Genomic DNA, 16,255 nt, shown 5'->3' on the forward strand with positions numbered 1-16,255 from the left:
GGAGGTCTTTATCCTAATGAGATTGCTAAGGCGAACACCGCCATGTTTAGTTTTGCCCAACCTAGGTCGAGGCACAGACACAGTCTCAATGGGGATGGCTGAGCTGACTACACTGACTATGCTAGTGGCAGACTCCACTAAGCTGGCAGGTTGGCTAACAGCCTGCTGCCTGGCCTGCACCCTATTTCATTGTGGAGCTAGAGGAGTTAGAGCCCTGTCTATGTTGGTAGATAAGATGAGAGCACCCCTCCAGCTAGGATGGAGTCCGTCACTCCTCAGCAGGTCAGGCTTGGTCCTGTTTGTGGGTGAGTCCCAGAAAGAGGGCCAATTATCTACAAATTCTAATTTTTGGGAGGGGCAGAAAACAGTTTTCAACCAGCGATTGAGTTGTGAGACTCTGCTGTAGAGCTCGTCACTCCCCCTAACTGGGAGGGGGCCAGAGACAATTACTCGATGCCGACACATCTTTCTAGCTGATTTACACGATGAAGCTATGTTGCGCTTGGTGACCTCTGACTGTTTCATCCTGACATCGTTGGTGCCGACGTGGATAACAATATCTCTATACTCTCTACACTCGTCAGTTTTAGCTTTAGCCAGCACCATCTTCAGATTAGCCTTAACGTCGGTAGCCCTGCCCCCTGGTAAACAGTGTATGATCGCTGGGTGATTCGTTTTAAGTCTAATACTGCGGGTAATGGAGTCGCCAATGACTAGGGTTTTCAATTTGTCAGAGCTAATGGTGGGAGCCTTCGGCGTCTCAGACCCCGTAACGGGAGGAGTAGAGACAAGAGAAGACTCGGCCTCAGACTCTGACTCGCTACTTAATGGGGAAAACCGGTTGAAAGTTTCTGTCGGCTGAATGAGCGACACCAGTTGAGCATTCCTACAGCATTTCCCTCCAGAAGCCATGAGAAAGTTGTCCGGCTGCGGGGACTGTGCGGGGGGATTTATACTAACGTTACTATCTGTACTTACTGGTGGCACAGACGCTGTTTCATCCTTTCCTACACTGAAATTACCCTTGCCTAACGATTGCGTCTGAAGCTGGGCTTGCAGCACAGCTATCCTCGCCATAAGGCGATCGTTCTCCTGTATATTATGAGTACTGCGACTGCAATTAGAAGACATCATGTTAATGTTACTACTTAGCTTCGGCTGTTGAAAGTGCTGACGAACCATGTCCAGATAAAGCGTCCGGAGTGAAAAAGTTGAATGAGGGAAAAAAGTTGTGATGGAAAAACTAAAAATATAAACGGTAATTAAAAAACAAAAAACAAACGTAAAGTTGTCAGCTAGTAAAGTAAGGTTGGCAACAAAACGCACAGCAACAAAACGCACAGCAACACGTCTGCAAATTCAAGAGGAAGTGACGACACAAAAATTCAGGTTTTTCTCATCCGGATCACGGCACCAAATGTTGTGGAAAATTAGATCCAAAGATGAAGGCAGAGACTACTTAATGGTATAATAGAAAACCTTTAATACAAGCAGCTGTAGGGGAGATCTACCTCTGATTTCACAGGGAAGAACTTGAGAATGGTTACATGTTCTTTATATAGTGGGAAGTGATAACACAATAAAATTGTTTACACAACGGTTCTTTTATACAAGCAACAGTTCCGGAACACAATACCTTGTGTTAGGGTGCATACATACCAGGAGTCTATGAAAGGCATAACATCACAGTCCAACACAGAACATATCCCTTGAGAAGTTACAACAGCTCACCCCAAATTCTGCCACCACAGTTGGAAGGGTGTTTTTTGTTTTTCCTTTCCCCGTTTTGTATCACAAAGTATAATGATTTTATATCATAGTCCAGTTTGTGGCGGTAATGCCGCATATTGGATGCCAACCGCCGTTAAACTCCAAAGAAAAAGAAGAAGAATCAGAAATCACCGGAAGAAAACGTCATTTCCTGGTCTTGCATCTGACGTGTCTAAAACAGTGTTAGTGGAGGTAGCTAGACTTGGGAGGAAATTTTTCATCAGATACTGTATATCTGATTAGATTTCCTTCTGGAGGTGGAAGGCACTTAAAAGATTCGTCGGCTCAGTTATTTATAGCGTTTTTCCCCCCCCTTCAGTTTAACGTTAGTGTTTGTTTTCTTTACGTTGGTATATTATCTCGTGTACGTGGTGTCAAGATGCTGGATTTCTTCACCATCTTTAGTAAGGGGGGCATAGTGTTGTGGTGTTTTCAGGGAACCGGTGTTACAGAATCCTTCACCGGGCCTGTCAACGCGCTGATCCGCTCCGTGATCCTTCAGGTGAGAAATACTTAAATCAAGTGACAGCTGTCATGTTTCTATGCAGCCTAGCCATGTGTATTGTCTGTTTTTCAGCATGCGCCAGAGCGTCGCCACTTCATCAACAAACTGGTTAGCTAATGTAGCTACGTAGCTTTCGTAGATACACTTATCATGTAAATTCTTCTTCGTCTAAACTAAATAGGATGTATCTATTGGTAAAGCTAGCGCACTTGTTAGCTTGCTAATGTTACGATTGCGCTAGCTAGTATATGGTTGCGTAATACAGACATGGGGGATTTGGGAACTGGGGTTAACAGGTTGTTATTTTGCCAGCCACATCACAATATCACAGCCTAGTGGGATTATCACAAAATGCAATACTATTACCACGTAGCTAGCTAGATATCAAGTATTTATACGTAACAAAAATATAAACGCAACAATTTCCAAGATTTTACTGAGTTAGTTCATATAAGGAAATAAGTACATTTTAAATAAATTCATTATGCCCTAATCTATGGATTTCATGTGACTAGGAATACAGATACATAAAAAAGGGGTAAGGTACGTGGTCTGGATCAGAAAACATCAGGATCTCGTCATGGTATCTCTGTGCATTCAATTTACCATTGATAAAATGCAATTGTGTTTGTTGTCCGTAGTTTACGCCTGCCCATACCATAACCCCACCGCCATCATAGAGCACTTTGTTCACAACGTTGACATCAGCAAACCGGTCGCCCACACGTGGTCTGCGGTTGTGAGGCTGGTTGGAAGTACTGCCAAATTCTGTAAAATGACAGGTGGTTTATGGTAGAGAAATTAACATTCAGTTCTCTGGCAACAGCTCTGGTGGACATTCCTGCAGTTAGCAGGATGTATGTATGCTCCCTCAAAATTTGAAACATCTATGGTATTGTCTTGTGTGACACAACTGCACATTTTTAAAGTGGCCTTTGATTGTTCCCAGCATAAGGTGCACCTGTGTAATGATCAAACTGCTTAATCAGCTTCTTGATATGCCAAACCTGTCAGGTGGATGAATTATCTTGGCAATGGATAAATGCTCACTAACAGGGATGTAAACACATTTTGCCAAACATTTTAGAGAAATACGGTTTTTGTCCATATGGAACATTTCTGGGATCTTTTATTTAAGCTCATGAAACATGGGACCAACACTTTACATGTTGTTTATTTTTGTTCAGTGTAGAGCATGTGTTCAAGAGAAATGTTTTCATTTTAGTGAAAACCTCTGATCTGTGTTACAGTATTGAGTAGCCTAATGTTAATACTTCTCTTATTTTGTTTCAGGAGCGCAGTGGCAACAATTCCTATACTCATGATGCCTTGAGTCTTAAGTACAAACTCGATAATGAGTTTGAGCTGGTTTTTGTGGTAAGTTTCACAGAGAACTGCAGTGTATTATAACATTTACTATTTCCTGAAGGAACATACCATACAACATGTTTTCATCTCATGCAGTCTATGGACTCCAAACTGACCATGTTTCTCTTTTTTGTATAGGTGGGTTTTCAAAAGATCCTGACGCTGACGTATGTTGACAAGTTCATAGATGACGTACAGCTCCACTTCAGGGATCGCTATAAGAATGAGCTGGAGCAAAAGGGGGCCCTTACGCTGTTGAACAGCCATTTTGCGTTTGAGGATGACTTCAAAATGCTTCTTCGGTAAGCAGTGTCATATCTTAGGGCTGATACTGGTGCATAAAGAGAAGATTCTGCTTTCAAACTAATTTGTTGAATCTCACACACACAACCAGCTGTTGAGTTGCCAACTCACAGGTCTACAAGGACCTGTAGTCTACTTGTACAACATAGCATTTGACTTGAACTATAGTGAAATTATAAGTGCTTTGACTCAAATGTTACTGTCCTGTTGTGCTCTAGTGAGGCGGAGGAGAGCAGCAAAGCTCGAGGTCCCACCTCCATGAGAAGCTTCAATGCTTCCCTGAAATCCCAGAAAACTGTGAAGTCCATGATCGAGACGAAGGGAGGGGATAAGGGCAAGGAACAGGGTGGCAAGAAGAATAAGAATGCCAAAAAAGAGGGTAAGGGTTTGACATGATTATTATGAAGGTGTTGGAATACAAGCACTTTGTCATGGTTACACTATTTCTGTTTGAAACGGGCCCATTTTTTCCTTCATGTTTTAATTTCATGGGGACCAGAGAAGGCTGCTGAGGGGAGGACGGCTCATAATAATGGCTGAAATGGAGCGACTGGAATGGCATCAAACACATAGCAATCACGTATTTGATACTATTCCGCTCGAGCCCATTCTCCCCAATTAAGGTGCCACCAACCTCCTGTGATGGGGACATTGATAATGTTTTGTGTGGATGGGGTTAGTTTCTGATATTTTCCCCCCTAGCTCCTGCTGCTGAGCCTGTGAAAGGGGAAAAAGCTAAGGCTCCGACCAGTGCCCAGAAGACAGTAGAGAACGGTAACCAAGGCTTGACCCAGGAGGAGATCATTCAGAAGAAGAGAGAGGAGTTTATCCGCAAGCGCATGGGGGCACCTGTGGAGAAGCCCAGGTGAGTGGGGGTGGGGGACACACAATGTGGTTAAAGTTCTAATTTTGAATGTTGCTGACAGTTGCTTCAGTACTGGAAGTCACATTGTCTCTTGCCTTCCAGTAAGTCCCCCAAGCCTGCGAAGGAGAAACCCAAGGGGAAAGAGAAGCGGGTGTGGACCTTGGGTGGCAGCAGCACCAAGGAACTGGACTACAGCCAGAGCAATGGCAATGGAGCCCATGCTGCTGGGGACCAAGGCTTGGACGCTCAAGCTGACCCGGTATGTGCCTGTTGGGTTTGAGAGCAGGAGAGCTAATATAGCCTGGTTGTACCAGACTGAATGCTGCACTCACATTATTTAAAAGTGCAGTGAAATAATGGTGAGCGCAGTGATCTGTCTGGTTTAACCAGACTAGAGCTAATAGCCTTCAGGGATGCTCAGTTGGTACCTTGATAAATAAGGCCCATGTGTTGTAGAAGTGCTTAGTTTATAGGAATTGCACATCTTAGTAAAGTCTTGTCTTGTTGTCCAGGGGATGCAGCTGAGCTCGATGAAGGGTGACTTGCTCGCCGTGGATTACGAGTCCAGCGAGGGAGATGAGGAGGAGGAGGAGGAAGATGCGGTGGAGAGGGTGGTAGTTGCTGACACTAGCAAGAAAATGTGAGACCCTTTGATTATTTAATGTGTCAGATAATAGGAAGCATGGCTGAGGAATGGAAGATGATATGAATGTGATGTTGTGCCCTGTTGCTCCTGTCTAAGTGTCCTTTTAAAAATGTTCCTCAGCCCCAAAAAGGGTGCTTTTGGAGGGATGTTTGGGATGCTCAAGGGCCTGGTGGGTTCTAAGAGTCTGAGCCAGGAGGACATGGAGCCAGTTCTGGACAAGATGAGGGACCACCTCATCGGTATGGACTCCTCTGTTCCCCCACTACAGTATCAGTTTCTTAACACATACACTCCCCTTCATATTTATTTGGACAGTGAAGCTAAAACTTTACATTTTGCTCTATACTCCAGCATTTTGGATTTGAGATCAAATGTTTCATATGAGGTGACCATACAGAATGTCACCTTTTTATTTGAGGGTATTTTCATATCTGTTTTACCTTTTAGAAATGAAAGCCCTATTTATCTAGTCCCCTCCATTTGAAGGTTGTAAGTATTTGGACAAATTAACTTGTGGGGTGGTCAAACGTTTAGTATTGGTCCCATATTCCTTGCATGCAATGACTACATCAATCTTGTGACTCTACAAAGTTGTTGTACATTTTTGAAATTTGTATTGCTTGTGTTTCAGATTGTTGTGCCCAATAGAAATTAGTGGTACATAATGTATTGTCTTTGGAGTCGCTTATTGTAAATAAGAATATATGTTCCAGAACACTTCTACATTAATGTGAATAATCCTGAATTAATTGAGAATAATGATTTGAGGAAGTTAGAGGCATAAATATCCAACCCCCCCAAAAAAATGTTAACCTCCCTTGTTATTGTTAATAGTGAGAGGTTAGTATGCCTTGGATGTATGATCTTTGTGCATCTAACTTCCTCACTCATTATTAATGAAAGATTATCCTTAATCATGGTAGCATCCACATGCACTTCAAATGGAGGGGACTAGATACATAAAGTACTTTCATTTCTAAACAGTAAAACAGGGACATATGAAAATCCCCTCAAATAAAAGGTGACATTCTGTACTGTCTCTTATATGAAACATTTAATCTCAAATCCAAAATGCTGGAGTATAGAGACATAAGTTTTAGCTTCACTGTCAAAATAAATATGTAAGGGAGTGTAATTAACTATTCAACATAGATTTGTACATGTCCTAGATCACCTGAGGGGAAAAGCTTCACATTCGACTTGTATTCATAGAATTTTCTCATCTTTAATTTTTATTAATTTTTTCCAGCTAAGAATGTAGCAGCTGAAATTGCCTCCCAACTCTGTGACTCTGTAGCCAAGAAACTGGAGGGCAAAGTCATGGGCACCTTCACCAGTGAGTACAACTGTCTTCCACATAGCTACTGAGTAGAATAAGTCCACAATATAATGAGTTCACCTGTGGAGAGATTTAAGTGAACGAGATAGACTGCACTCCCCCAAAGAGATGAAGATGCTGCACAACAGTTCAGAGTACCCCTCTTGCTCTGATAAAGCCCCCCCTCTCGTAATAGCTGTGGCCTCAACTGTAAAGGGGGCCCTGCAGGACTCCCTGGTCCAGATCCTGCAGCCCAAGCGGCGTGTGGACATCCTGAGAGACGTCCTGGAGGCTCGTAGCCAGCGCAGGCCCTTTGTCATCACCTTCTGTGGGGTCAACGGGGTCGGAAAGTCCACCAACCTGGCCAAGGTGAGATCCACCATGGTGTCAATATTATTATTTTTTTCCCTTCTGTTAATCCGTCATATTGAAAACATTGGTATTGCTGGGGATTTCAAACCTGGGTTGTATCCATTTAACCAAACCAGGTCCCGGTTGGACCTTTCCAGGCTGTCTAGATACATAGGCTACCGAATACCTGGGAAGCCCCCATTCAGACCTCAGGAAAAAACAGGAAATTATTTTTTATTTGCTGAAACCCTACATCCTCTGTCTGTGTGCAGATCTCCTTCTGGCTAATCGAGAACGGTTTCACCGTGCTGATAGCAGCCTGTGACACGTTCCGTGCGGGGGCCGTGGAGCAGCTGCGTACCCACCAGCGCCGCCTTAACTCCCTGCACCCCCCTCAGGACCACGGGGGACGGCCAATAGTGCAGCTTTATGAGAAGGGCTACGGGAAGGACGCTGCTGGCATCGCCATGGAGGCTATCGCCTATGGTAACCATACCATTCCCCAGCTTGCCATTCATAGACTAGGTCATCCTAGCCTCATAGTGTGCCATAGCTCTGTCTGTCCTCAAATAAATGTATGATGATATGTAGGAGGGGTTCACGAATGCTTCTTATTGTCTCGCATATTAACTGAGTATATGGACCAAGTCAGACGTCCATTCAACCAAGTGAAGAAATCCTTCGTTGTCTCTCTGTCCAGCCCGTAACCAGGCCTTCGATGTGGTGCTGGTGGACACTGCAGGGCGGATGCAGGACAACACCCCCCTGATGACGGCTCTGGCCAAGCTGATAGCTGTCAACATGCCTGACCTGGTGCTGTTCGTGGGGGAAGCTCTAGTGGGCAACGAGGCTGTGGACCAGCTGGTGAGTCCTTATACAACAGTGGTCACCAACCGGTCGATCTTCAAGGCATTTCTAGTCGATTGCCAAACATTTCTGTAAAAAACCCAACGATAAAGCCTTGTGTTCCTATTTTTTTATTAGTCTCGGGCTGTTGGTGGTAGGTGCAGCCAAGTGCACTATGCTACCGCTGGCTAATCAGATTGCTCAGATAACCGAGTCTGCAGTAACGTAGCAGGCATAAAAGAAAGCTACGGCAAAATGTATACTGTGAGATCTCAAAACATTTAAAACCAGGACCAGAGAGACTCAACAAATACAGCAAAGAGCTGCTGTTTTTATGAGTGAGTTCATGTTTAAGTTCTTACTCAGCACTGTCAACACTTTTATAAGCCATAAAATGTGCGTTCTTCCTCTTTCCACTCAGCGCTACAAGTAATGAAAGTGTATCTATAGGCTTGCGTTGTTATTATTAGCGGTTTGGGTCTTTTTTCCTATCAAGGAATATTTCACTTTCTCTGTTCATAGGAGTAACAACATGAATTTGTGCATGAGGCGCAAATAATGTGGTGCGACTCGAGTTTCGCCATCAGCTGGAAGACAGTGTCCTTTTTTGGTCAGTGGAGGAAAGGGAGAGTGGAGGGATATTGAGAGACGGACCCTCAGTCTGCTGCTCTCTCCCTCTGTTGAGACTGACCATCAGATGCAGGCACCATCAGCCCAGTAAAATAAAAAGCTAATTATTTAAATGTATGCTCACTCAGCTTTGCCTCACAAGTAATACAACAATGGATCTATTACCGGTGTGATCATATAGCCTACCTCAAATTTTGAAATATAATTTTAAAAAATGGCCCAAACAACAATGAATTGGCAGGTAAATTCAAGCAAAGCCAGTATGCGGTGATAATGTTTTGGGCCTATAGCTTACTGCACAAACCTCATTGCTACAGTACTGTTTTTAATTGGTTAATGTTGCGTAGGCTTAAACATTTTTTAAAGTCATGTTAATAAAAAAATCAGAGCGTTAGATCTCGGCATGCATTTTGATTCAGAAAGTGATCTTGACTCAAAAGGTTTGTGACCACTGTCATATAACATCCTACTGTTTAATATGCCTCTGAAACGCTGATCCCTAGAAGGTTAAAAAAACAGACCAACTGTCAAAGAATTCCAGATGCGTTTTAGAGACTTGAGTTAATTTTGAATTATGCTATAGCTTCAGGGTTTTTTCTGGTTGAAAATGGGGCTGCCATCTTGGCGGTATAGAGATATTTTTAAGTTTCTAAGCCAATTTCCTGCAATTCTACAAATTTCTCCATTCAGCTGAGAACTTTGCTCTTAAAGCTAGTTTCTTGAAATTCTATGCATTTTGCCATGGCTAATTCTGCTAAAACAATAACAAAAATGTAATAATTCTAAATTCATTGTTTTTGGAGTTGTCAATTCTCCCTGACTGTGTAGCTTTTATTTTGATTATTGTTACCTCTCAAATATTATATTATTTAAAAAAATATATAGGTCCATCTTTTCTACATACTTTCTGTTTTTTGTCATTTAAGTTTACACTGAAAGCGTTTATGCATCCAAAATCTTTTTTTTTTTTTTTTTTTTTACACGGTTTGGAGTTAAGTGACCCGATAAAAACACTTAGGCAGCCCGTCCAAAGATTACAATGGTAGAAAAATCCCTGAGCTTTAGCTGTATTTACTACAACCCTAGAAATTTGAAATGGGCTGCGCTATCAGATTATACAGTGTATTCAGACCCCTTCCCTTTTTCCATAAAGCAGGTTTTTAGAAATGTTAGCGAATTTATTACAAGTAAAAAAAACAGACCTTATTTACATAAGTATTCAGACCCTATGTTATGAGACTCAAAATTGAGCTCAGGTGCATCCTGTTTCCATTGATCATCCTTGAGGTGTTTTTACAACTTGGAGTCCACCTGTGGTAAATTCAATTGATTGGACAAGGCATATACCTGTCTATATAAGGTCCCACAGTTGACAGTGCAAAATTCTCAAGATGGCGCCGACAGAGATGGCCGCCTCGCTTCGAGTTCTTAGGAAACTATGCAGAATTTTGTTTTTATGTATTATTTCTTAAATTATTACCCCAGGAAATCTTTAGTCTTATTACATACAGCCGGGAAGAACTATTGGATATAAGAGCGACGTCAACTTACCAACATTACGACCAGGAATACGACTTTCCCGAAGTGGAACCTCTGTTTGGACCACCACCCAGGACAATGGATCTAATCCCAGAAGCCGGCTCCGTAGACGTGCACATCGCCCACCGCTCCCGAGTATACTACTCGCCAATGTCCAGTCTCTTGACAACAAGGTAGACGAAATTCGAGCCAGGGTTGCCTTCCAGAGAGACAGAGGTTGTAACATTCTCTGTTTCACAGAAACATCTCCATGCATCGCGCCAACAGAGATAAACACCTCTCTGGGAAGAGGAAGGGCGGGGGTTGTATTCTAAATGATTTAACGACTCATGGTGTAATCATCATAACAACATACAGGAACTCAAGTCCTTCTGCTCCCCCGACCTAGAATTCCTCACAATCTATAACTGACGAGAATTCTCGTCAGTTATAGTCACAGCTGTGTACATTCCCCCTTAAGCAGGCCCTCAAGGAACTTCACTGGACTCTATGTAAACTGGAAGCCATATCCTGTGGCTGCATTTATTGTAGGTGGGGATTTTAACAAAGCAAATTTGAGAACAGGGCTACTTAAAGTCTATTAGCATAGTGATTGCACTACACGCTGGGGTAATACACTCGACCACTGCTACTCTACCTTCCGCAATGCATACAAAGCCCTCCCCCGCCCTCCCTTCGGAAAATCCGACCACGACGCCATCTTGCTCCTACCGTCTTATAGGCAGAAACTCAAACAGGATATACCAGTGACTAGAACCATTCAACGCTGGTCTGACCAATCGGAATCCACACTTCAAGATTGTTTTGATCACGAGGACTGGAATATGTTCCAGTCAGCCTCAGAGAATAACATCGACCTATACGCTGACTCGGTGAGTGAATTTATAAGGCCACCGTTGTTGCTGTACCCAAGAAGGCAAAGATAACTGAACCAAATGACTACCGCCCCATAACATTCACTTCTGTCATCATGAAGTGCTTTGAGAGACTAGTCAAGGATCATATCACCTCCACCTTACCGGCCACCCTAGACCCACTTCAGTTTGCATACCGCCCTAACAGGACCACAGATGATGCCATCACACTGCACAATCCCATCTGGACAAGAGGAATACCTACAGTTGAAGTCGGAAGTTTACAAACACCTTAGCCAAGTACATTTAAACTCAGTTTTTCACAATTCCTGAAAATGTTATCCTAGTAAGAATTCCCTGTCATAGGTCAGTTAGGATCACCACTTCATTTTAAGAATGTGAAATGTCAGAATAATAGTGATTTCTTTCAGCTTTTATTTCTTTCATCACATTCCCAGTGGGTCAGAAGTTTACATACACTCAATTAGTATTTGGTAGCATTGCCTTTAAATTGTTTGTTTAACTTGGGTCAAATGTTTCGGGTAGCCTTCCACAAGCTTCCCACAATAAGTTGGGTGAATTTTGGTCCATTCCTCCTGACAGAGCTGGTGTAACTGAGTCAGGTTTGTAGGCCTCCTTGCTCACACACGCCTTTTCAGTTCTGCCCACACATTTTCTATGAGCTTGAGGTCAGGGCTTTGTGATGACCACTCCAATACCTTGACTTATTTGTCCTTAAGCCATTTTGCCACAACTTTGGAAGTATGCTTGGTGTCATTGTCCATTTGGAAGACCCATTTGCGACCAAGCTTTAACTTCCTGACTGATGTCTTGATGTTGCTTCAATATATCCCCATACTTTTCCTCCCTCATGATGCAATCTATTTTGTGAAGTGCACCAATCCCTCCTGCAGCAAAGCACCCCCACATCATGATGCTGCCACCCCCGTGCTTCACAGTTGGGATGGTGCTCTACGGCTTGCAAGCCTCCCCCTTTTTCCTCCAAACATAACGATGGTCGTTATGGCCAAACAGTTCTATTTTTGTTTCATCAGACCAGAGGACACGTACGATTTTTGTCCCCATGTGCAGTTGCAAAGCGTAGTCTGGCTATTTTATGGCAGTTTTGGAGCAGTGGCCTCTTCCTTGCTGAGCGGCCTTTCAGGTTGTCGATATAGGGATAGTTTTACTGTGGATATAGATACTTTTGTACCCGTTTCCTCCAGCATCTTCACAAGGTCCTTTCTTGTTCTGGGATTGATTAGCATTTTTTCGCACCAAAGTACGTTCATCTCAAGTAGACAGAACGCGTCTCCTTCCTGAGCGGTATGACGGCTGTGTGGTCCCATGGTGTTTATACTTGCGTACTATTGTTTGTACAGATGAGCGTGGTACCTTCAGGCATTTGGAAATTGCTCCCAAGGATGAACCAGACTTGTGGAGGTCTACACTTCTTTCTGAGGTCTTGGCTGATTTATTTTGCTTTTCCCATGATGTCAAGCAAAGAGGCACTAAGTTTGAAGGTAGGCCTTGAAATACATCCACGGGTACTCCTCCAATTGACTCAAATGATGTCAATTAACCTATCAGAAGCTTCTAAAGCCATGACATTTTCTGGAATTTTCCAAGCTGTTTAAAGGCACAGTCAACTTAGTGTATGTAAACTTTTGACCCACTGGAATTGTGATGTAATTCACTGTAAGTGATATCTGTCTGTAAACCATTGTTGAAAAAATGACTTGTCATGCACAAAGTTGATGTCCTAACCGACTTGCCAAAACTATAGTTTGTTAACAAGAAATTTGTGGAGTAGTTGAAAAAGTTTTACTGACTCCAACCTAAGTGTATGCAAACTTCCGACTTTAACTGTATGTAAGAATGCTGTTCATTGAATACAACTCAGCATTTAACCCTGCGTCTCAACCCCGCCCTGTGCAATTGGGTCCTGGACTTTCTGACGGGCCGCCCCCAGGTGGTGAAGATTGGAAACATCTCCATCTCGCTGACCCTCAACACTGGGGCCCCACAAAGGTGCGTGCTCAGCCCCCTCCTGTCCTCCCTGTTCACCCACGACTGTGTGGCCATGCACGCCTCCAACTAAATCATCAAGTTTGCAGATGACACAACAGTAGTGGGCTTGATTACCAACAACGACAAGACAGCCTACAGGTACAGTAAAAGGTGAGGGCACTCGGAGTGTGGTGTCAGGAAAACAACCTCTCATTCAACGTCAACAAAACAAAGGAGATGATTGTGGACATCAGGAAACAGCAGAGGGAGCACCTCCCTATCCACATCGACGGGAAAGTAGTGGAGAAGGTGGGAAGTTAAGTTCCTTGGCGTACACATCAACGACAAACTGAAATGGTCCACCCACACAGACAGTGTGGTTCAACCTCAGGAGGCTTAAAAAATTTGGCTTGTCACCCAAAACCCTGACTAACTTTTACAGATCCACAATCGAGAGCATCCTGTCGGGCTGTATCACAGCCTGATGCGGCAACTGCTTCGCCCTCAACCGTATGGCTCTCCAGAGGATGGTGCGGTCTGCACAGCGCTTTCACCGGACGCAAACTACCTGCCCTCTATGACACAGGAAGGCAAAAAAGATCATGAAAGACAACAACCACCCGAGCCACTGCCTGTTCACACCGCTACCATCCAGAAAGCGAGGTCAGTACAGGTGCATCAAAGCTGGGCCCGAGAATCTGTTTTTCAGTCTCTCTCATTCTCCCCATTTTTAGATTTGTGTGTATTAGGTAGTTGTTGGGTCTAGTGTTAGATTACTAGTTAGATATTACTGCACTGTCGGAACCAGAAACACAAGCATTTCGCTACACTCACATTAACATCTGCTAACCATGTGTATGTGACAGGATTTGAAACCGAGCCATGAGGTCGAAGGAATTGTCCGTAGAGCTCTGAGACAGGATTGTATCGAGGCACAGATCTGGGGAAGGGTACCAAAATATTTCTGCAGCATTGAAGGTCCCCAAATACACAGTGGTCACCATTCTTTTATTTTTTTATTTACATTTTATCCCATTTTCTCACCAATTTTCATGGTATCCAATCGCTAGTAATTACTATCTTGTCTCATCGTTACAACTCCCGTACGGGCTCGGGAGAGACGAAGGTCGAAAGCCATGCGTCCTCCGAAGCACCACCCAACCAAGCCGCACTGCTTCTTAACACAGCGCGCCTCCAACCCGGAAGCCAGCCGCACCAATGTGTCGGAGGAAACACCGTGTACCTGGCCCCCTTGGTTAGCGCGCACTGCGCCCGGCCCGCCACAGGAGTCGCTGGAGCGCGATGAGACAAGGATATCCCTACCGGCCAAACCCTCCCTAACCCGGACGACGCTATGCCAATTGTGCGTCGCCCCACGGACCTCCCAGTCGCGGCCTGGCTGCGACAGAGCCTGGGCGCGAACCCAGAGACTCTGGTGGCGGTCACCATCATTCTTAAATGGAAGGAGTTTGGAACCACCAAGACTCTTCCTAGAGTTGACCGCCCGGCCAAACTTAGCAATTGGGGGAGAAGAGCTTTGGTCAGGGAGATGACCAAGAACCTGATGGTCACTCTGACAGAGCTCCAGAGTTCCTCTGTGGAGATGGGAGAACCTCAGACTGGGGTGAAAGTTCACCTTCCAACAGGAAAACGACCTTAAGCACACAGACAAGACAACGCAGGAGTGGCTTCAGGACAGGTCTTGAATGTCCTTGAGTGGCCTAGCCAGAGCCCGGACTCTCTGGAAAGACCTGAAAATAGCTGTGCAGCGACGCTCCCCATCCAACTTAACAGAGCTTGAAAGGATCTGCAGAGAATGGGAGAAACTTCCCAAATACAGGTGTGCCAAGCTTGTAGCGTCATATTCAAGGCTGTAATCGCTGCCAAAGGTGCTTCGACAAAGTAAAGGGTCTAAATACTTATGTGATATTACTTTTTTTTTTGCCAACATTTCTAAACCTGTTCGCTTTGTCAATATGGGTTATTGTGTGTACATTAGGGAGGGAGAAAAAACAATTTAATCTGAGTAAGGCTGTAACATAACAAAATATGGAAAAAGTCAGGGGGTCTGAATACTTTCCAAATGGTATTTTAATTTTTCGTGCAGAGGGCACATTTTACATTTAAGTCATTTAGCAGACACTCTTATCCAGTGCAACTTACCGGAGAAGTGCCTTGCTCAAGGGCACATCGGCAGCTTTTTCACCTAGTCTGCTCGGTGATTCGAACCAGCGATCTTTCGGTAACTGGCCCAGTCCGCTTGACTGCTAGGCTACCTGCCGCCTTTAAAAATAAAATATATATATATACTGTAACTGTTTTTGTTGATTTGCATAGCTGTCTTATGTTGCGATACTATACTTGCAGGTGAAATTTAACCAGGCGCTGGCTGATCACTCCATGTCTGATAAGCCTCGTCTCATCGACGGGATCGTTCTCACCAAGTTTGACACCATTGATGACAAGGTTCGTATGTTATTTGAATACAGACACTTCATAACAAACTTACTTTTTATATTTTGGGGTGACTTTTTCCATGTAGTGAATCTGTTATTCAATGTGTTAATAGTAAAGCCAAAAATCTAATATATATATTTTTTTTTTACTCTATCAATTGGCTAAATTATCCTTGGTATAACCATAAGAAAATAATTCCATATAGTTTAGTAGAACCCCGGCTTAGATTATTATGGGTTAACAGAAGTCCCTGTAAACAATGTTTTTTATTGATAGGAAGTCTAAGCTTTTTAAATGCTGTTTGACATCCTTATCGGATTGTCAGAACAGAAGTCTGCATGGTTTTTGGTTGCAAAGCTGATGTCACTCCTCCCCTCAGGTTGGCGCTGCCATCTCAATGACCTACATCACAGGCCAGCCCATTGTGTTTGTGGGCACAGGGCAGACGTACAATGACCTGCGGAGCCTCAACGCCCGTGCTGTTGTGGGCGCCCTCATGAAGGCCTGAGTGGCTGCTGCCTGCATCTGTGTTCACCACTATCATAACACAGCGCTTCGAGATGTCCGGTCCTGCTAACCCTGTCCTGTGGCTCACATCCTAACCCTCCACATAGCACCAAACGCAAAACACACAAGCTTCCTCCCAACTCCATCTGGGAAAGTGGTGGGTGTTGACTTTTAAGCAAGAAGAGTCTCTTGCATTATCTGTAAACAGTTGGGCCAAATTCAAAAGTACCTCAATTTTACTTTAAAGTGATGCAGTGAAGTTCAAGAGACACATTTCCTGACTTTT

The 16,255-nt window shown here is 43.8% G+C and overlaps 1 protein-coding gene across 1 annotated transcript; it reads left to right on the forward strand.

Annotated features, from left to right (window-relative positions):
* The first annotated feature begins 1,917 nt into the window (after positions 1-1,917).
* Positions 1,918-16,234, forward strand: LOC111960696 (signal recognition particle receptor subunit alpha). Its single transcript, XM_023982861.2, has 14 exons — positions 1,918-2,272; positions 3,569-3,652; positions 3,782-3,945; positions 4,165-4,325; positions 4,649-4,811; positions 4,914-5,070; positions 5,324-5,451; positions 5,578-5,696; positions 6,707-6,793; positions 6,972-7,144; positions 7,399-7,612; positions 7,827-7,990; positions 15,373-15,471; positions 15,842-16,234. Exons 1-14 carry the CDS (start codon positions 2,150-2,152, stop codon positions 15,968-15,970), a joined length of 1,965 nt encoding a protein of 654 aa, XP_023838629.1. The 5' UTR covers positions 1,918-2,149; the 3' UTR covers positions 15,971-16,234.
* The last annotated feature ends 21 nt before the right edge of the window (positions 16,235-16,255 follow it).

The sequence above is a fragment of the Salvelinus sp. IW2-2015 genome, linkage group LG4p (assembly GCF_002910315.2).
Source record: "Salvelinus sp. IW2-2015 linkage group LG4p, ASM291031v2, whole genome shotgun sequence".
In the NCBI taxonomy this organism is placed as follows: Eukaryota; Metazoa; Chordata; class Actinopteri; order Salmoniformes; family Salmonidae; genus Salvelinus; species Salvelinus sp. IW2-2015.